Source organism: Haplochromis burtoni, unplaced genomic scaffold (assembly GCF_018398535.1).
Source record: "Haplochromis burtoni strain Fernald_Lab_line unplaced genomic scaffold, NCSU_Asbu1 Contig_237, whole genome shotgun sequence".
Taxonomy (NCBI): domain Eukaryota; kingdom Metazoa; phylum Chordata; class Actinopteri; order Cichliformes; family Cichlidae; genus Haplochromis; species Haplochromis burtoni.
In genome coordinates this window covers 349815-370743 of record NW_024582598.1, presented here as the reverse complement: position 1 = coordinate 370743, position 20929 = coordinate 349815, and the positions used below count along the sequence as shown (strand labels likewise).

The following is a 20929-nucleotide window of genomic DNA, read 5'->3' as shown; positions in this document are numbered from 1 at the left end:
TTGCTGATGAATTCACCTCACAATCATAATACTGGAAACACAGAATAGGGCAGTGAATACTCACTGGCCACAGATCAAACAGCTTTTCAGCAGGCGCGTTCAAGGCCAAGCATGAACCCTGAATAACATTTTGATGTAGATTAACTGACAAATGCAATTAAAATCTGTGTTTACACGGTTGCAACAACCTAGTCCTGAGCAACCAAAGGGCAGCAAACATCCCATCTTGTTTTATTTATAAACCAAACTTTTGACTCTTAGAGATTTATTTTTCAGTAATGCTTCAGTTTGAGCCATTCAAGGAACTGACCATTGATTTGTGCAGCTCCCAGTCCTTAGTTTTATGCCTTCTCTTCACCATCTTCTGCGTCAACAGAGTGAAACTCTGCAACATACAGGCTCTTGTCAATGCTGCTGGGTATGGGCTTAATGTCAGTAACCAGCTGGTCCTCAATATTCTTCAAATTGTAGCGATCATCTGAAGTTATGAGGTTGATAGCCAGACCCAAGTGACCAAAACGCCCTGTGGAAAATCAACATGGTGTCAAGCTTGTATTAGTAGTGGTATTACAAACAGTAGCTGTAAACCGAACTTATTGACAAAACGACAGGTTACCTGATCTGCCAATGCGGTGGAGGTAGGTCTCTGCATTTTTGGGGAAGTCAAAATTAATAACCACGTTTACAGCCTGGATGTCAATTCCCCGAGTGAAGAGGTCTACAAGAAAACATGTGCTTACTCAACCCAGTGAACATTTGTTCTTCCACTTCACATTTTTCAAATGCAAAAACTCTTCACCTACCTGTGCAGACTAGGTTTCTGCACAATCCATTTCTGAAGTCATGGAACACACGGTTTCTGTACTCCTGCATCATCTTTGCATGAATGTAGAAGCATGAATAACCAAGTTGAGTGATTTTCTTTGCAAGAAGCTCAACTCTCTGAGTGGAGTTACAGAAGATGATAGACTGATTGATCTGGAGCTGGAAGAGAAAAATACAAAATGAAGGGTTATTTCACAAAATATGAACAAAACTGTTTTGTTGGAAGCTGTGTTTACATTGCATTGTATTTTTGTTTTATTAGCTTTAAGTGCAAATTTTATGTTTATCATAAATACATTTTCCTTTTTACTTAATCTAACAAAAAAAAAGTGAATTCAAATACACGTTACAGGCACAGTGGCACGCAAAGGCTGGGTCAAAATTTCCATTACTGTGAATAGTTAAGGAAGGAAGGAAGGAAGGAAGGAAGGAGGAAAGACACCCCCCCCCCAAAAAAAAGGAAGGATTTGTTCAGTGGTCCTCAGGTCAGAGCAAACAAAGAGCAACAGAAAATCAAAAGGTAAATGCATTACATGATCATATGTGAAGCAACATTGGTGTAATTTCAACTAAAAAAAAACAAACAAACAAACCATTGTCTTTTTACTAGGGTCAGTACTGCGTGAACACAATGTAGGAGCCAATTATATTTACTCTATACCTCATAATGGTCCACAGGCTAAATCATTGTATGCCACTGCCGACTTTTCAGTCAGCCTCCAGGTGTAAAACATGAATATGAATGATGAATATGTTGGTTACTGGGCAAGCTAGCAATATTTTGGATGGCAGTGAAAGACACATTTTCATGAATACTTTCATAAAAGACATGAAAATGTGTCTTTTCATTTTTTATGAAATGCCTCATTTGTAATTTCATCTCACCTGAACGGTCACAGTATTCTGACAAGGGATGCCCAAACCTGTCTTCTTAGATTTTTCAATTTATTTTTGCATATTTTCCTACTAATATCTTCGACTACAACACATGTCATACAACACAAAAAAACCCACTATTACCCCAAGGGGGCAGAGTTTCTCTTCTTAATGGTGCAGCAATCCAGTCTTTAAGTGATGATGCATTAATTGTGCTTCCGGGTCCAAACTGCTCTTCATTTATTGAGGCTGTTGTGATTTTTTTTACATGTTTTAATACTTTGTATCTTGGTAAATAAATGGTAAATGGCCTGTATTTATATAGCGCTTTACCAGTCCCTAAGGACCCCAAAGCGCTTTACATATCCAGTCATCCACCCATTCACGCACACATTCACACACTGGTGATGGCAAGCTACATTGTAGCCACAGCCACCCTGGGGCGCACTGACAGAGGCGAGGCTGCCGGACACTGGCGCCACCGGGCCCTCTGACCACCACTAGTAGGCAACGGGTGAAGTGTCTTGCCCAAGGACACAACGACCGAGACTGTCCAAGCCGGGGCTCGAACCGGCAACCTTCCGATTACAAGGCGAACTCCCAACTCTTGACCCACGATCGCCCCAAATCTTGTTCTATTTAATCTGAACAAGCACTAAAAAAAAAGAAAAGAAAAAAAAAAAAAGCAGTGATCACTGTCGGCCCCTCTCGGTTTTTATTACAACTATTCATTTTAAAGCTCAATTTTTAAAACCTTACGATGTAACTACAGCCGAGCCCATGCGGTAAATTAATGACTAACCTCGTATTGTGGCTGGATTGGCTCAGTTGTTCTCCTGACTGAAGTTTGGTCCATTTAAAGCATCCTGCTATGGAACTGAATTTGTCCCCAACCATGGGGAACCCTTGCATTAACTTTTATCGAGTAGGGAAAAAGTTAGCGTTCATCAGCTTACTGTGTTTATATTATGCCAACCATAGCTGCGTAGCTAGCCACCATGTAGCACACCATTATATATCAGCTAGCCCAACTTCAATAACCCTGCAAACGTCACTGCTGCTGTTTAGTTTCCTGTCTTCATTTATCTCAGAAGTGAAAAAACATTTTGTTTTTTTCAGAAATCCCTAATGCAGAACACGGTATGTCATGTTTAGATGGAAACTAGTGAGCTAACTCCCTGCCAACTTCTAACTCTTACATTTCATAAATTCTGTTTTTATGGATGCCTGGATGTTAAACTTAATTGTTACACCTATTAGAGCAGCCACACTGATCATTTTATTAAAGATGAAAGAGGAAATTTAGACAGTTTGTAACTCTTAGTGACGCCCCAGTGTTTGTTTGACTTTGGACCCAGAAATGGTTAATGACGTCAGACTTAAAGACTGGATAGCACAACTGGTTGGTCAAAACTAGGGGTGCAACAATACATGTATCTGTATTGAACCATTCGATACAGTGCTTTTGGTTCGGTACACATATGTATTGAACAATACAAAATTTTTAAATTTATTTTATCAACTTTTCTTCTGATGATGCTGTCTGTGTTGAGAGCTCAGTGGATCTGCATTCGACTACTCCGCCTAGGATGCATTGTCGAGTGCAGATCCACAGAACGCCGCCTACATGCATTCACTCAAGCTAGCGAGACAGAACCCTAGTGCAAAGATAAGTGGAAGCAGATAAAAACAACAACAAGCACACATGCTACAAACTTTACCCGAGTCATTTAGACAGCCGTTAGTACATGATTCTAAGAGGGCAAAAGAAATAGACAGGACAATTGCTATTTTTTATGCTGTCGACATGCGACCCTTTTCTGTTGTAGAAAAACACCGGGTTTCAGCAAATGCTGAGAGTACTTGAGCCCCGATACAATATTCCTTCACGAACCTATTTCACCGATACTGCAGTTCCTGCTTTGTGCAAAGAGACAAAAGCCAAATTAGAGACGGCAGTGTCAGCAGCTGTGAAAGATTGTAAGTAAGTGCGACCAAATGCTATAATACCTGTAACTACTGACAATGCTAAGAACATAGTTAATGCTGGGCTGGGGGTAAGAATATACCCCACAAGAAGGGTATATTATAGTTTTGATTTTGGAAAGAGACATTTCTCTGTAATAAACTTTTTTTCCCCACAGATGAGTGATTTCTTGATAAGATAGATTTCTTTTATTATTTTGTTGTTTCAGCAACATCTAATTTGAAAACTGTACTTTTGAGTTAAAAGAAATATTCATAATTTTAATACATTACAGATTAAAAAAAGACATGAACATTTTTTTTGTATTGAAAAAAAAAAATCAAACCGTGACACCAAAGTACCGAACTGAACCGTGATTTTTGTATATTGTTGCACCCGTAGTCAAAACTAATTGAAATTTTGATTACTTACCCTGGAGAAGAGTGTGTTAAGACAGTGTACCTTCTGTCTTTCAGTCACATAGGCATAGTACTGAGTGATGCCCTTCAGTGTGAGTTCCTCCATCAGGTTGATTTCATAAGGCTTCTGCATGTGCTTACTCTACACAAAACAGTTTACAACAACTTAAACCGTTAAACGAGAGTACAAACAAAGTGAATTCTTACTCATGCAGAAGATTTAATGTTTGACATCTTACCATGAATTTTTGCACACTGATGGGAAAAGTGGCAGAGTAAAGCAAAATCTGACGATCCTTTGGCATGAAACTGATGATATTTTCGATCAGGACCACAAAGTCCTGGGAGAGCAACTTATCTGCCTGAATAAAGGGAAGGGGGAGGTAAAACATCAAAAGGAATAGTATGTCCACAAACTTAAAAAAAAAAAAAAGTCAACAATAAACAATATAGAAAAAAAGAGAGCAAATCGTACTTCATCCATCACCATCATTTGAGTCTTGTCCACTTTTGCCACACCCTTCTTAATTAGGTCCAGTATCCTCCCTGGTGTGGCAATCACTACATGCACTGCAGGAGAAGCAAGCATGAAAAAAAAAAATTTTTTAAACAAGAAAAGTATTACTGCCATGGTTACTGGGAGCCATCATGGCTCAAGAGTTGGGAGTTCGCCTTGTAATCGGAAGGTTGCCAGTTTGAGTTGACAGTTTCGGTCATTGTGTCCTTGGGCAAGACACTTCACACTACACTTCACCTGCCAGTGTTCAGCAGCCTCGCCTCTGTCAATGCGCCCCAGGGTGGCTGTGGCTACAATGTAGCTTGCCATCACCAGTGTTTGAATGTGTGTGTCAATGGGTTCAGTGTAAAGCGCTATATGGCCATTGTGTTCTCTGCCCTTTAAGTCCAGCTTACAAACTTTCTCTCTTCCTGGCCCCATTCATTGGAGACTTAAGAGCCAACAAACAAGAGTCAAGATAAAGGAACAATTTGAACCTCAAATATGAACATATTTGCTACCTAGTTAATTAGTCAGATAAGCAATTTAAATTTAACTATACGTTGGGGGAAAAAATAGTAAATATCTTTAACAATATTTAAAAAAAAAAAAAAAGATTCAGTTGCAGCCATAAAAATAACTTTTTTAAAATTGTCTTAAAATGTTAAATACCAGTCTCATCAAGACGCATGATGTCATCCCTCAAGTTTGTCCCACCCGTTGTAGCCATGATCTTGACTCCTCCCAGGTGCTTGCTGAGTTGAATGCTGATCTGGCTCATCTGCAGGGCCAGCTCTCTTGTTGGCACCATTACCATGGCTGGAAGGAAACAGATACAATAAGGGCTGATATTAATGCAGAAAAAATTAAGGTTTCCAGCAGCAGAAAAACTATTGATGGAGTAGTGCAGTGCAGCGATCATAATCAGTATATTATCAATATTTTCCATTAGTTTTAGAGCAACAAAAGAACCACTGATCAAAGTGTGCATGTGTGCAGCTTGAGCACAACATCCCTACAGTTCATGAAATTATCTCTACTTTTCAGTCATGGCTGTCATATATTCATGCTCATGTCTCAGTTTATTTTATTGCACTTCACTTAGTTATCAGTAGTCTGCAGTGCTGCAGACCACTGATTCTGCACGGTACTTTCATGCACTACTCATACGCTGTGAAGCCACTAATCATGTACAGTCTGTCGCTACTTTCTTCCACTGTTGTCTAGCCACCAGGCATCATCTTAAACTGTAGTTGGTTGTCTCAACACTGTCATGACTGTAAGCCATCAGCCCTAGAAGAAACTCACCCTGGATATGATCCTTCTTAAGGTCTATCCTCTCCAGGAGAGGAATGAGGTAGGCACCACTTTTTCCCGTTCCATTTTTAGCCCTTGCCAAAATATCTCGTCCTGATAAGGCAATAGGGATGCTCTCCTCCTGTTGGCAGACAGACAAGTCAATTCAGAAAAATGGGCATGGTTCTAAAGGATCACCCCTACTGTTTCCTCTAACAGTCAAAAACGCGCAAAGTGACACCAATGTTTAACACTTCATACTTCTATGTAATCAGGAGGACTAGAGATTGGACTCATTTAGCCTCCTACTCACTGAAATTAAAACTTGTTCCAGAGTAAATTAATCAAAAATGCTTCTCTTCTGTTTGGTAGATGCATATTAGTGTTTCTCCTGCTGTTTTTTCCATTTGTGGACAACTTCCCTGCAAAGCATATGGCTGAGGCATGGGGCTGTATCAAGGCAAAGTGGGGGTAATGGCATTCTGTTAAAGGGTGCAACTATTTATACATCTAAATTAACACCAGAAACAGGAACCAGAGTTCTGGCTACTTTATTTACCTGGACAGGGGAAGGTTTCTCCCATCCCATTTCAAAGATTCCCATAAGCAGTTCTCGCTTTAAGCAGTAGTCTTCAAATTCATTTCCCTTGGTGGATGTCACATCCTGGAGAACACAACTCAATCATTTTAGTTTACTGTTTAAAACGATCCAGAGGTTGAGGATTACAGCACTAGATGGCAGCATGCACTGAGTCTAAGTAAGCATGTATAACTATACTTGCGTCTAACGGCAGTCACCTACCGAAGTTTTCACCCTGGTATCTTTTGGAGGAAGCTCCAGGCATTTCTTCCAGTCATCACCAAACCTAGTCGTAATCAGGAGTACAATTTTTGTAGGGAAGACCCAGACCATATCAAGTGAAAAAAGAAAACAAAATGTTAAAATAAGCACTGCAACATTTAGTTCTTTATTTCATAATCTTCAGAGAGGGAAAAGGGCTTTAAGCAGTGTGATTTTGCTCAACTTGGAAAGATGAAGACCTAATATACTAAAAATACACAACAGCTTAATGTAGTAATTTCTATGGCGAGCATTGGTGAAAACAACTTCAAAGCAGCACAGCAATACTAAAACTAATGTATGCAAGGCTAATATTATAACTTCTAAGACCCACACAATGGACTAACCAATTATTAGAAGTACTCATTGTTTCAACTAGATGGCAGAAATTAGCCAGATATAAAGAATAACTTTCACTTGTCCATATGTGTATTACTAGTCTAGTTTGTTTTGTTTGTTTTTTAAATTTACATGTACAATGACAATAACCTATTGTATTCTAAAGCAGTTCTGCTGCTGGCCATAATATTGAAGAGCACAGAGAGCAAGCTGACGCCTTTAAAACTGCACTCTGGAAACCAGGGTTATTTTTGATGCCCACTGGTTAAGAAGAACTAAAAAAAAATTCAAATTATATTCCTTTGGGTAAGCAGATACTTGCCCTCCACCTGTACGCATGTCCCTGTTTGGTAAGTGGGCAAACATCTAAATAAGTGTTAAATGCAAATCTACTTCTTTTGGTTAATTTATTTTGGATCTTGCTTTTAACACCCAGCTAGCCCTGGTGTGAATGCTGATGATGTTCTAAAATTGTCACATATGCACACAACTCAAATGTGAAGTACATGATCTTCACAAAATTAACAATTCTGTAATTCATGAACTTCCAAACAAAGTACTAAGTGCTCACAACAGCAAAAACATCTTACTGTTAAACCTTAAATTATTAAGTCATGTCAGGACAGGTGTAATGGTAATTAGAGCTGATAGCAGGGATTTAAAAAAGGCTTTGACTGTTTAGAAGATTTGGTGAGAAGTCCTGAACTTTCCCATGGGGTTCTCATGCAGGTTTTCTCTAAAGCACAAGCTGTCAAGCTGCAAAAAATGATTATGTGAGGAAAAAACTACACTTTTCTGTTTTCAAAGTAGAAGAGAAACATTACTAAAGCCAGTATCTTACTTGATGCCTCCACTGCTCTGAGGTATGCTGGTCCTTTTATGGGCACTGGGATGTTGGACATTTGACAGGAGTTCAGACTGTTGTCCACCTGTCTTGGTCTGTCCCCTGAGCTGCCCATTTGCTGGTTTGTTCAATCCAGCCATTGGTGCTGGGTTTGCAGTTCTTGCTGTCGCCATGTGTCCAACACCTTAACTGGATTTTCCTCACAGTATTGTAATATTTCAGCTTAGTTCCTTTTCACTGCTCTACTTTATTGTGCACATGTATTACAAAACTAAAACGTGAGAAAAATAAAACCCTTTTCTCTTATCTATCCTTTTTAAACCATGTGTTCACAATCTAACATTCAGACCTCTTCATAAAAAGAAGTTTGTGTGTAAATTCTGCCTATTTACAATACAACTCTCCAAAAAGGAGAAATCAATATAAATAGCGTGACTAATATGACCAAAGAATAAACTTGTGTGTGTTTTTAGTGTGCACTTGTGAGTATGAGTTTGACTGTTACATTGACTGAAAATGGGCAGTATTAAAATATGGACAACTTGATCACATATCTAACTGCTCTCATGTTCAAGTATATAACTCGTACTGCTGGGGTTTAATACTGGATTGTTCTTAATAGTGGTCTGAAAAAAATTACAATTCCTGCATTTTTTTTAAAGCACTGGCAGGCTACATTAAATTTTGGGGGTCATTTTTTTCGGTTTTCAATTCTCCTGTAGCAAAACGCCAAGATGGAAGCCTACAAAATGTTAAAGGAAATGATGAACAATACACAAGAAAAGTAGTCCAGGTTTCCTGCAAGAAATAAACAATGGCGGTTGTTGTTTTTTTAAGCATTAACAGGCTAGTCAAAAGAGAAGAGCACAAAAATAACGAGCGCCTCAAAGTGGTATTACTCAAAGGCACCTGACCAGATCAACGAAATACATTTCAGATGTGTACCAAAGGCAAAGCTCACCTTTGCTATATTGTGACAAATAATGCTGCCACCACAAGACTGGTGGTAGATGGCAAGAAAGTCTATCAAGTATTTATAGAAATTAAGTAAAATGAGGAGGTTGAAAAACGTGGAGTTAACATTTTAATTCGGACAACTTTGCCTTTGTTTTGATGCCGAGGCTAACAACCAGTGTAAACTTAATAACAGCTGCAAGCAGTTTTGAATTTTAGCAGCCAGTGTTATGGTCACTTAGCTAGCCAGTGCAATTGTTAGCCATGTTAAACAACAAAGTAAAGCCAACAGTGACCGACATGTGTTTAGTTTGTCCATAAAGTTACCGCTATCGATAACAAAGTTAGCTAGAACACTTTAACTTACACGAGTGTACGCGCCGTTAAAACTTCACGTACAGCTACGTGGGCTTTGCCATCGAGCTAACAAGCTAAGACTGCGTCTTTTTTTTTCCCGGTTTGTGAGAAACTGTTTCAAAATATCTGTCGTTTACAAAGAAACCGCATCTGCATCCGTTTACATCTCACCCTTCAGCACTTTCATTCAACCATCCGAGCACGCTGATTCTAGCCTAGGCAGTATACGCTAACGGTGACGCTTAACTCTACCAGTCAGAGAAAGATGCTACCTTTCCCTTACAAACTTACCGCCTGTGTCGTGATTCAACTGTATATCGGCTTTTCGTTTAAGCTTGGTAGGCACTACTTTTGACAAAGGCACAGAAGTTTTTTTTAACCTTTTGTCTCTTCTTTGAGAGAACTGACAATTCAACATGGCCGCGCTCGTTTTGGGGTTGGCTGTTTGAACCAAGGGAACTGCCAATTGGCCAATCACGGGCCTGTTTTCAAACGCCTCAAAAGTTTTAGCTACTCAGCTCAGGCCATCACTGAGGCACCGACTCTGAAGCCCAAAATACTGGCAATATGTAAATATAATGACGCTGACATTAACCCTAATACTTTTATTATTATGATCTCATATAAATGTTGCTTATTGAGGTAGTGAAGGTGGGTGAGCTTAAATACATGCAGTCAGCCTTGTGAAGTAATGACAGTGCACCAGAGAGGTGAAGAAGAGAGGGCTGGCAGGTTAGAGTGGGTGGAAATGAGTGTCAGGGGTGATTTGTGTAAAAAAAAAAAAAGGATAGCAGCAAGAGTGATAGGGAAGGTGTGCCTGATGACAGTAACACCTTGCAAACACTGGCTCTGACAAAAAGACATGAGAGCTGGAGGTGGCCACTGTGGAAACCTTTAAAGGGAGCAGCCAAGTAAAGAAGAATATGAGTTTTTCCCATTAATATGGTCAAATATATTCATGTCATCCAGAAATCCAAACCAGTATCTGATAGCCTTAAATTTATGCACAAGTCGTACATCTCATATAACAAATACCAGTGTGAATTCTTATTGTGGTTGTTAAAACAGAGAATATAATTTTTACTATTAATCAATATCGCATCCTCTTTGGAGCCAACTATAGATAACAGGCACCCGTTGTTAGCTGGTCTCATGAGTTTCACAAATGCTGTTAGTATGGGAATGGCTCTATTATTACTGGGATATTGCACAGGTGGAGCTTTCCGCACCACAGTTATATTATGTCCAAACAAAGAAGGTGTTATGTTTTTGTCAAAGCTGACAGAGAAAATCTGTGTTATTATAGATGCTGTTGGCAATTTGTTTTTTGTGTTCTTGGCTATCTTGAGTTATTTTGAAGAGATTTGTATAATCATCTATTTTGCTTTGTGTTTAAACATTGGGGATTTATCTGTAATGTTCAGATGATGCTTTGGCAGCAGTGAGGTGTTTCATTTCCCTCGTGCTACCCTTGCTTATTGTGTTAGGGGTTTGTGGGTGGGCGTAGAGCGGCTTGGTTAAAAAAAGGAAAGTGAAGAGGGGATGGAAACTGTTTTGTCTCACATCCTGTTCTGTCACCTGTGTGCCTGTCATCATACCCCTTTTTAATCTTTTCTTCTTGTTACATAAATACATGATCACAAAAAGGTTTAAGGTGAATAATAAAGCTAAAGCAAGACATCACATTTTTTATTATATTGTTTTATTATATTTTTATGTTTTATTGTTTTTATTTATAAAAATATCTACATTTTTTTAACATTAAAAAAACACATCAACACGCACACTAACAGACATAAGAGGTACAATGCCTGTGCACAGATTATCAAAAGAAAGGAAACCAGGTATTTGACTGTGCAATATATAAGTCTTACAAGGATACTGCAAACTTAAGAAGTCTTGGTGGCATAATGATGAAGACACTCTTAATGCAATATCCACAGTTCAAGTAAGGCCAGGTACATTTGTTGCATACCATCATCCCCTCTAATCTGCTAATCAGAAATTAAGACAAAGTGCCTAGAAATACTTTTACGATGGGACTCTGAGTTCACTGAGCTTTGGTCCATAGCAGTCATTTACTCATGTCTGTACATAGTTTTAAAAAATGTTTTTTTTATGTTCAGTCTTGAATGCATGCAGTGGAATATTTCTACTGATGCATAGTTTTCCAGCAGTGTTTCACTCCCCAGTTTTCAAAGAGTCAGTACAGGACCGGAGTCTCCTTAGAAGCAGCAAGCTAAGCAGGGAGGTTGCAGGCAAGTCTGTCAAGGCATGAAAGCCTGAGAAAGGACAGAAACTATGATTGTCCAGGGAAGAAAAATGGGAGGTTTGGCCTAATTTCAGGTGCAGTCCATTCCTGCCCCGCCATCCCATTGGGTGAAGCCCTCTCCAGCATGATGTTGTCTGATTGCTTCCTTGATGCTCGACTGTGTGGACATAGATGCAAGTCTTACTGGAAAATAAGTCTGAGATCGTAAAATGGAAGTCTCTGGAGAGTGGGAAGCATTCTGATGAACAATGTGTGGCGTAATTGAAGGTGAGCACCCACGACTATGGCTGGGAGATGGAGACCCTAAAGGAGAAGCACAGAGTATAAATTAAATACTGCAACTTTTGTTGTTTCTGTGTGTGAGACAAAAAGACGCTTGAATGCTCCTCACCGTTTTCTGTTAGGTTGCTCTCAACTGGTGAGACTGACATACAGTGCTGATCTTGGACTCTTATTTGCCTGGAGCCTCTTCCTCGTAACACATCTGCTATCTGTAAAACAATTTATAGTTCATTAAAAACTTTGTACATGACTTAAAATAAGTCTCATAGTGATATGCTAAAATAACTAGAGGGAAATGGTGCACTATTCAGGTTTGGCCTCTAGAGGGAACGATACACACATTTACTTCCCATTTTGGCTTCAACTCTTTCTTCCCACTAATAAGAGCTAGGCCAAGCAGGTTTTGCAACTGTTTGTATCTGTTCTGACATAAATTATGTAACAAATAGCTGTGAATTCCCATAGTAAAATCATAGAGAGAGACTGAAAATTTGTACAAATATAAGGAACTGATTTACTGTTAGATCAGTAACCTTTAGGAGGTTTATTGTTTTCCAGCACAAGAAGCAGGAACATACAACCATAAAACAGAATAAAAGGAACAACACTGTATCAATGGAATTACAGCAATGTCCATTATATTTATTGTTTTTCCTCTTTGTCATCGCCTCACTCACTTTTTTGTTCTTGGCCACCATCACTGGGGTGTCATTGTGGTAGTTCTTGAGGCTACTGTCAGCTCCACTCTTCAGCAGCAGCCGCACTGTCTCCACCTGACCTCGGCCACAAGCGCTGTGTAGGGCCGTGTTCCCACTATATGACTGGCTGTTGACATCACATCTATTCTGCAAAATAGAAAATCACCAGAAAATGATTCATAAAGGAAGCCAGAGTAGATGTCGGTAACTTAGAAAATGAAACAAGAGATAATGTCCCAAAGAGGTTGAGTGCAGTCTGTGATGAAGAAAGGAGAAAAGATTCACATATACAGCATAGCTGCTAAACTCTAAAAATAAAGAAAAACTACAATTATATTGCAATACTTTAAAAAGGACCGTAAGAAGAAAAAGGAATACAAAACTATGCACTGATAATGAGGTGGAAAGAGAAAAGCAGAATTATTTAACTCTGCTGAGTCACAACCCTTCTCTCCCCTCTTCTACCCACACAAATTCATTACCTCAATGAGGAAGTGGACCATGTCTGCGTTATTGCTCTCCACAGCATGCATGAGAGGACTCTGGCCACTTTTGATGTCCTGATTAGAGAGAAAAAAAAAGCACCATGGGAAAAGTCAGAGAATGCAGAGCGGAAATGCAAAAAAGCCGTGATGCTGTGAAACCCACAGTGCTGAGTCGGTACAACAGGGACTGACCATGGCATTGATGTCAGCTCCAGCATCCAGTAACATTCTTGCCAAATCCTTATGGCCCTGCAGAACAGCCAGATGGAGAGGGCTCAAACCTAAGAATAATAAAAAAAGGAAAAGCCTGCATTTTATATTCATGTTCAGATTTTTTGCGCATTGAAAAAACAGATATCAGTTACAGAGGTACAAATAAATGTCTTCAAAGCTGCTTGGAGATTTGGCAATGCGACACTACACTGACACCAGACCACAAAGGAAGGAAATGTCCTCTTCCCACCCACACACCCAAAACAACCAACCCAACCCATACCTGAGGGTGGCTTTACATTTTTCATACCCACCAACAGACTGTTAAGGCAGTTAAGGAGATTATAAGAATAGCTGTATTCACTGTAGTAATGTAGTAATGCAATTTTCTTTTCATAGCGCTTTCAGTCTGGAAACTGTGTCAGCGGTTTTTAATTCACTTCACCTGATTGTGCACATGTTTCAACTGATAGATGTAAACGTAAACTGGGTCACAAATACAGGGGGCATGTGACAAAAACAACAAAAATAAACAGAAAATATATCAGGAAGTATAATTTGATTGCTAGCCAACCATGTTTAATTTGATATTTTATGAATTAGTTAAACTAAATCAAAAATTATAATAATCTGAGATAAAAAGATGCTTGCAAATAATTACAGGCTTTATCACACTTAGTGAGAGCTAAAGAGGTGTAAGCAACCCTTTTAGTGTAATACATGCCAAGAAGTATCTTTAGTAACTCACCATCAAAATTTCGGATCTCAAGGCAGGTGGCAGATGATGGCATAGAAAGCACTACAGACAGGCAATCCCGCTGGTCATATTCACAGCAGAGGTGGAGCGCTGTTTGCCCATTACGGTCCAAGGCTGCAGGGTCAGCCCCTGCTTTCAACAAAGCTTCCACCATGTTTGCCTGCTTAGTTATCACTGCCAGATGAAGGGGAGTCTGAGGGGGAATAACAACAAAAATTATAGTTTAAACAAGCCAGATATATCACAGCTGATAACCATAAAGATGCAGTGCAGTGTTTCTCAAGCTTTTGGTTTTTTCACAAAGCCCACAAACAAGGGAAATACATACTTGACATAAAAAAGCACAGTGTTTACTTTGGCTAATTTACGATAACTATTCTTGTCAGTGAAGTTAAGAACGCGGTGTTTTCTTGTAAAGGCCTCTGTTTACCTATAACCTGTTCAACAGGTTAAAGGTCAATGACACAAAAAAACAACAACAACAACAAAAAAGAAGCAAGAACACATCAACACCTAGAAGAAACACACAATGACCATGAGCTAGCTTTACCTATGCATGTGTATTCCTAGATTTACACAAATACACTCACTAAGTGCAAAGTTTTCAGCACTTAAATTAATATATCTTACAGAACAAACACTGTCAACAAGAGTAGAAGCATCAGACTTTGTGATTAACTGAAAATGAGGAAGAACCTGTTCTGAACCGCAGTCGACAATGCCGGGAAAAGCAAAAGTCACTGTTCACCAGGTGTTTGCCTGGATGAATATTGTAAGCACTGACAAAAATCCCTTTAGCAATCTAGGATGTTCCTGTAGGTGAGGTCACCATGTATCATCCTGTTTATATTATGTCAATTACGGCTCGGGAGGGCGCAGGCAACCTGGGGTTCATTAAGCAATCCTTAGTTCATAGTTCAGTCATAAAAGGGAAGTATTTAAACCTGGACTTTTTTAGCTGCTATTCTAGTTACACAATAAATGCAGCAAGTAGGAACGGACTGCTTCTCCAAGTTTCACTTTTGCTGTGTTACTACTAACGTGTGTGTGTGTCTGTGCACAGAGAGTTCGTTCCAGTAAAGACTATTAAAGTAGGTAGGGTAGCAGTGGGAGAACATCTTTGTGGAATTCCTCCAATGTGTCAATGCAACTTCCCTGAATCCTATGACTCACAAACATGCATAAGTACACAGTCATATACACAATCATGTTCCCTGAAAGATTTCCTGTATTTGAACTTTCTGCTATAAACATTTACTATAGAACAATATTATGAAATGCTACCATACTATTAACTTTTCCCAAACGCCATTAAGGACATGTCTTAAATCACTTTTGATATTACTTTACCACTAAGGCCTTTTATGGCCTTTAATATAGACCCCCTTAGAGCTGGCAGGCTCTGGCTTTGGCTTCCTGTAATAGATTTCACAGTGACTAAACTAAATTTCAGCCAAGATAAGAGGAAAGGTAGGAAGGGAATGAAGGGGTGGAGAACAAGGGGAAAAAAACGGAAGTGGCAGAGGGGAGTCCAAGGGAAAGACAGGAGAACAAGGGAAAATCCCTTCTCTTTCCCTTGGGTCTGTCCTCATAGGCTTACATTCCCGAAAGATGAGTGGATCATCATGGATGAGGTAAAAAGATGACAACAGTAGAGGTTTGGAGGCATGAAAAACAACCCCAGGCAGTTCCAAACAAGGGGAAGGCAGCACAAAGCGCCAAAGACTTGTCTTCTGCTGTGAGCACAAGAGGGTAAAGCCAGGCCTATTGCACAAATAAACATCACATGCTTACGTCAGTGTTGTTGACAGTTACACTGATAGGATCTGTCAGTTCATCAACTATGGTTAGAAACCAAATTCTATAACCAAAGATATATGCAGTGAGAGATATAAAAAAAGAGAGCGAGAGACTGAGGGAGATAGAGAAACAACACAAGTGAGACAGAGAGAGAGAGGCACGCGCATGAAGGGAAAGTCCCTGTAAACTACCCTCTGAACCTCACTGCAAGGTATGTTGAGAAACAGCCCAAAGCAAGGCGGGGGGGAGGGAGGGGTCATGTGACTTCTCGGAACGAGGACACTAAAGTACACACAAACGCACACGGATGCCTTGTTTGTGCACACACATGCACACACGCTCACACTGAAAAATAAAATGGCATACCACCAATGTACCATAAACAAAAAGAAAACAATTATTCAATTGTTAAACTGCCAACCGCATACTGCACTGTAACGGTAACACGTCCACATGGTAGTCTCTGTTCTAATCCACATGTCAGTCAGTGCACGTTTTAGTGTGGGTGGCCCCAAAGGATTTAGTCCCCAAACCCCACAGTGTCAGCATCACGCTACATTATCCACTGTTGTAAGAGAAGCAAAAGTTTACCATTGTAGTATGTGTTTGTGTAGCTGATAGCATGTGGGAGTATCAAACAGCTGTCTCTATACTATTGTTGTAGTTCTGGGAGTGGAAGGCAAATCATGCCGTGACACTTGCACTGCTCTTCAGTTACAATACTGATAGTAACACTCTGTCAAAATGTTCCATATGCAAAACCACAGAAACTCAGGATTTGTCATCATTGGATAAGTTGTATTTTAATTGTGCCTGGGTTTTTTTTGTATTAGAAAATGGCCTGTGTCTTCTGGACTACGAAGTGAACTCAGTGTTTTTAAAATTTAAAAAGTTCCCTACCTTCATGTTGATAAGTTTATTCATTGTGCCTGGTTTTCAGTCAAAACCACACAATCTGGTAGGCAAATGACTGTGGCGGGACCTATGCCTGTAAATCTCCCTTTTTGGTTATAACTGTGTATGACTTCAAATGTGAGTGTGTATGTGCATGTATGTGTGTGTGAGTGTGTGTATTGCGTGCATGCATTTTCATACATAGGGCAAACACAGGATATCATAAAACCTATGCTGTCAAGCCTCAGCGATGAGGAGAGACAACAACTGATGATAGCACAAGCATTATTTCTGGTAAGCTTGCCTGTGGCGTTCAATGTGGTGTGAAACCCCACACTTGAGAACAAACTCCAGACTTGAGAACTGAAGCTCTGAAAAAGCTTGGTTGCTTTTCTATTGAGGAATGGAAAAGAGAAAGCCAGCAGAAATCAGGAGACAACAAAGGAGAAAAGAATGTTGAACTGTTGGCTTGGCACCAGTGCCTGGGACAGCCCTGGATTGGGAAACACTTAAAAGCAACTCCATATACACAATCCCAATAAAACATGTTGATAGAGTAAGTAGGGAGTTGCACTGCTCCATCATTTTTTTGGGGAAAAGTCACCCTAGTGAAACTGCATTGGATCTATTTGTCAGTTTTTCACATTAAAAATCCAAAATTGCCCTGCACAAATTAAAACATGTGCAAAATACAAGTTTAAAAGGCGCTTTTGAAAATTTTACTGTGTAATTTTGCATATGAACATTTTTTTACTTAAGGTAAACACACTAGGTACACAGCAAAATCTCCAGTGTTAAATTAACACTGGAGAGTGTCTATATGGGTCCACACCTCTGAGTGTTAAATAAAACACTGTTGAGTGTTAAATTAACACTTTTGACAGTGTTATATGTTTAAAAGTAACCTAGTCAGTTTTGAAGATTAACAACACTGGAATATTTCTAACATTTTGAGTTATTTTCCAGTGTTAGAAAATCAGCACTGCTCAGTGTTAGTCTTTGTTAATCTTCAAAACTGACTAGGTTACTTTTAAACATATAACACTGTCAAAAGTGTTAATTTAACACTCAACAGTGTTGTATTTAACACTCAGAGGAGTGGACCCATATAGACACTCTCCAGTGTTAATTTAACACTGGAGATTTTGCTGTGTATCAGTGTAAGGTTTCTGGGAGTTAGTGTGAGTCATTTTTGTGCCAATTAATCATATTGGCTTTCTTCTTTCTGAATTTCACAACATGGTAAATCCTACATGTAAACACTGAAAAATCCCTTGCTACATATACAGAAAGTGACCACTAGAAAACCATGTGCAAAATACAGAACACTGGAAATCACACATAGTCCTTCCCAGAATGTGCATGGCTTTGGCTTGTGGCAAGTACAGGTGGAGAAACCGGGAAGGGTGAATTCCACTGCACAACCCTCAGCTGCCATGACCGTAAGTGTGTGATAATGCACTGCAAGGCAAGGAGGAAACCAATTCACTTCCTCTTTCTTTCTTTTCCATGTAAGTGTTATCAGAAGGGTGAGACGGGGAAATATATTGTGCATGCTGAGGCTGTTTTACATGCTAAGCTTTTTCTGCAAGCGTGCACATGTCCACACATGCCAACAGCTCCATAATCAGCAAAGATTCTTCGCTTTAAACTATTTAAATTTCTTTGCAAATCCCTATGACTATAAAAGCTCTGTCTCCTGGCATTTAATGGTCAGAACTGTGTGCATGTGTATATTTGTCAGTAGCTTTATCAATGCATCTGTTTTACCTGACGGAGATTGTTGTAGATATCAACGTCTTTATGACCCAACACCAAGAGCTGGATGAGTTTGTGGACTATGGCCAATGCTCCCTGGACCACGGCTATGTGGAGAGCTCTGTGAAGGACACATGCACACAAAAAAATGACACAGTCATCAAGTGTTGCATTTTCAAATTGGATTTAACATAACCTATTTCTCATTTTCAACCTGATTATCATTGATCAAACCCTTAAAAGCTAATCTCTTTTCAACCAAATCCCAATCCCAAAACCCCTTCATGGCTGAAAAAGTGGTACATGTAACTCTTCACTATTTCCCCAATATGAATCAATATATGTACATATATGGAAATTAGTGTGTGCCTCATTCCTGACCTCTTGTCAGAAACCTGCAACCACTCTCCCTCTGCATCTGTGAGTCTCACTCACTCACTCACTCACTAATTATTGTGCTAAATAAAAGAAGGCAGCACATGCGCACAACCCACAATATTAGTCAGGAGAAGAAAATCATTTAATTTTTTTTTATATTGCAGGAAGTGTATTGGATAGCGTATAACAAGTTGTTGCAGACGATAAAGTTCTAGTCAAACCAAAGCTATTTACTTGTTAGGAAACATACTGTTGGGCATAATGCAACATGTGTAAAGTAATGAGTTATAGTCAACTCCAGAACCATTTCCAGAGATGGAGCATAGACATACACAGACACACACATGAGCAAAGACTTGTTCCAAATTACCAAGCCTGACAAGTTAGTCTCGCTCTGCAAGCTGACAGAACTGTTTTCTTTTATTTCATTTTCTTACTGTGAAACCTGGGCTCTCAGTATTGACTCCAAAGCAAAAATGCTCAGCCACGTTCATGAATGCTTGCTTTGTTTATAACACTGTATGTCCTCTAGTTAAAACAATACCTTTTGGATAGGTTAACAAGATTAAACTGCAAAACTACTGTGTGATTATGTGCTTGCATGAGTAATGGCAGTTCTTTACATCATATACAGAATTAACCTTTAAAATTAATGCATCCCCATCATAAACAACTTAAAACAACAAGTGGAAATGGAACAATAGCGAGCCTGGCTGAGTCTTTATTAGAAGCCACCTAGTAGCACTCACACACTAAAGCACAATGAAGCTTTGTTCACACATGGCCTATTGAAGAAGTAGGAGAACCAGGTCACCAGACTATTACTTGTGCTATTGTCAGACTGTCACAAGTATATATCACATGAACTTTAGACAGGAAGCTGGCAGTTTTAAAGTCCAATCCACTTATAAATGACAACTGAATTCTCCATGCATCGTCCTCAGGTAAAAGTTCATAACTTCCGTGAAAGTGTAAAAACACCTTAATTAACACGTAGCATGTAAAAATGAAAAACAACAGCTGTGGTTTTGCTAAAGCGATGAGCCAAACGAAGTTAGTGCCTGGAAAAACGTCTTAGATGGTTGCCCGGCAACTTTACTGTGGCAACAACCTTTTTGTTTGTTTTATTTTAACATGTGCAGCACATTTATATATAGATTAAATGACTGAGACATAGCATCTTCATAATTGTACTTTTTAATTGTTTTCTCCCTGTCGTTAGCATGTTTGCTAAACTAAGCTAACCTCCGATAACCAAAGAAGGGGGCGATTATTTTGTGGCCTTTAAACTTAACATGTGGAGGACTTAACTTTGTTTTTTGATCAAAATCAGCCAATTCTGCTTGATCACCTGATATAAGTTATAACACTGAAAGTTGCACTGACAAGTTCAGTAGATGTACAGCACTGACTCACAGTTCCTTTATCACACAACCTTATCAAGAAACCACTGTCTGTGATCTATACATGAAGCAAATGAACAAACACAGGGCAGGGTTTGGGGCAGGGAAGGGCAGGAAACTGATTGGTGGTGCAGAGGCATGTTGTAGAAAACAGTTTATCAGTTTTCACATTTTTCTTTTTTTGCTCTATCAGAAGAAGCAGCTTCCAGTAAGACCCAGACAAGTTTTATGTCACTTCCTGTTGTCACTAACAAAGACAGCATTCTTTTTCCTCTATCTTGGTCTATGTGCACTGAAATCTAGTTATTAAGCCATATGGTTTCTGACAGGGGCTTTCTTTAGTTTTGCTCAGTCAGCTTCAACAGATAAGTCATAATCAGACATACAGTGCAATTATGCAACAGGAAACAGAGACAGTTCTTTAGAATAAGTTAAAAGTACCTTTGAAGGCAATATGAGGTCAAAAAAATAAGTTCATATAATGACAAAAGCACTTGCAACACTTTGCAACACTCTCAGTTACGTGAGATGTGTCCCAGTGACACAAAGTTAAGTTAAAGAAGAGTCGCGCTTGGAAAGAAATAGCTTAAACTGATTACAATTTTCAACATTACATACTACATATTAAGATTTCCCCAGTATTTTTTTTATATCTGTGTCCTGACATTTAATGATCATAAATATTCCTTCAAAGTGTGTTCTGTAACCAACATTCACTTGGCAGTTGCAGGAAGTGTGTGTGTGTGTGTGTGTGTGTGTGTGTGTGTGTGTGTGTG

At 39.3% G+C, this 20929-nt stretch overlaps 2 protein-coding genes across 5 annotated transcripts in view; both read right to left on the bottom strand.

The window, feature by feature from the left end:
• Positions 1-310: 310 nt before the first annotated feature.
• On the bottom strand, positions 311-9668 carry ddx61 (DEAD (Asp-Glu-Ala-Asp) box helicase 61). Of its 3 annotated transcripts, none has more exons than XM_005938238.3 (12): positions 9505-9668; positions 7900-8700; positions 6681-6744; positions 6438-6542; positions 5891-6020; positions 5255-5401; positions 4562-4656; positions 4326-4448; positions 4100-4228; positions 804-984; positions 617-718; positions 311-523 (listed from the first exon to the last, which is right to left on the bottom strand). In XM_005938238.3, the coding sequence occupies exons 2-12, from the start codon at positions 8073-8075 to the stop codon at positions 342-344; spliced, it is 1434 nt and encodes a 477-aa protein (XP_005938300.1). In that variant the 5' UTR covers positions 8076-8700; positions 9505-9668; the 3' UTR covers positions 311-341. The 3 variants fall into 3 exon arrangements, with proteins under 3 accessions (XP_005938300.1, XP_005938301.1, XP_042082925.1); XM_005938239.3 differs by having other exon boundaries at positions 9385-9509; XM_042226991.1 differs by lacking the exon at positions 9505-9668 and adding an exon at positions 9224-9377.
• Positions 9669-10155: 487 nt separating this feature from the next.
• Positions 10156-20929, bottom strand: part of bcl3 (BCL3 transcription coactivator) — an 18001-nt gene continuing 7227 nt past the window's right edge. For both annotated transcript variants that reach the window (XM_005938241.3, XM_005938242.2), the window contains exons 4-10: positions 18385-18493; positions 13912-14113; positions 13143-13231; positions 12948-13025; positions 12445-12612; positions 11877-11976; positions 10156-11788 (exon numbers count right to left, since the gene is read on the bottom strand). In XM_005938241.3, the coding sequence (XP_005938303.1) occupies positions 11556-11788; positions 11877-11976; positions 12445-12612; positions 12948-13025; positions 13143-13231; positions 13912-14113; positions 18385-18493 (979 nt within the window). In that variant the 3' untranslated portion in view covers positions 10156-11555. The remainder of the gene's footprint in view (positions 11789-11876; positions 11977-12444; positions 12613-12947; positions 13026-13142; positions 13232-13911; positions 14114-18384; positions 18494-20929) is intronic.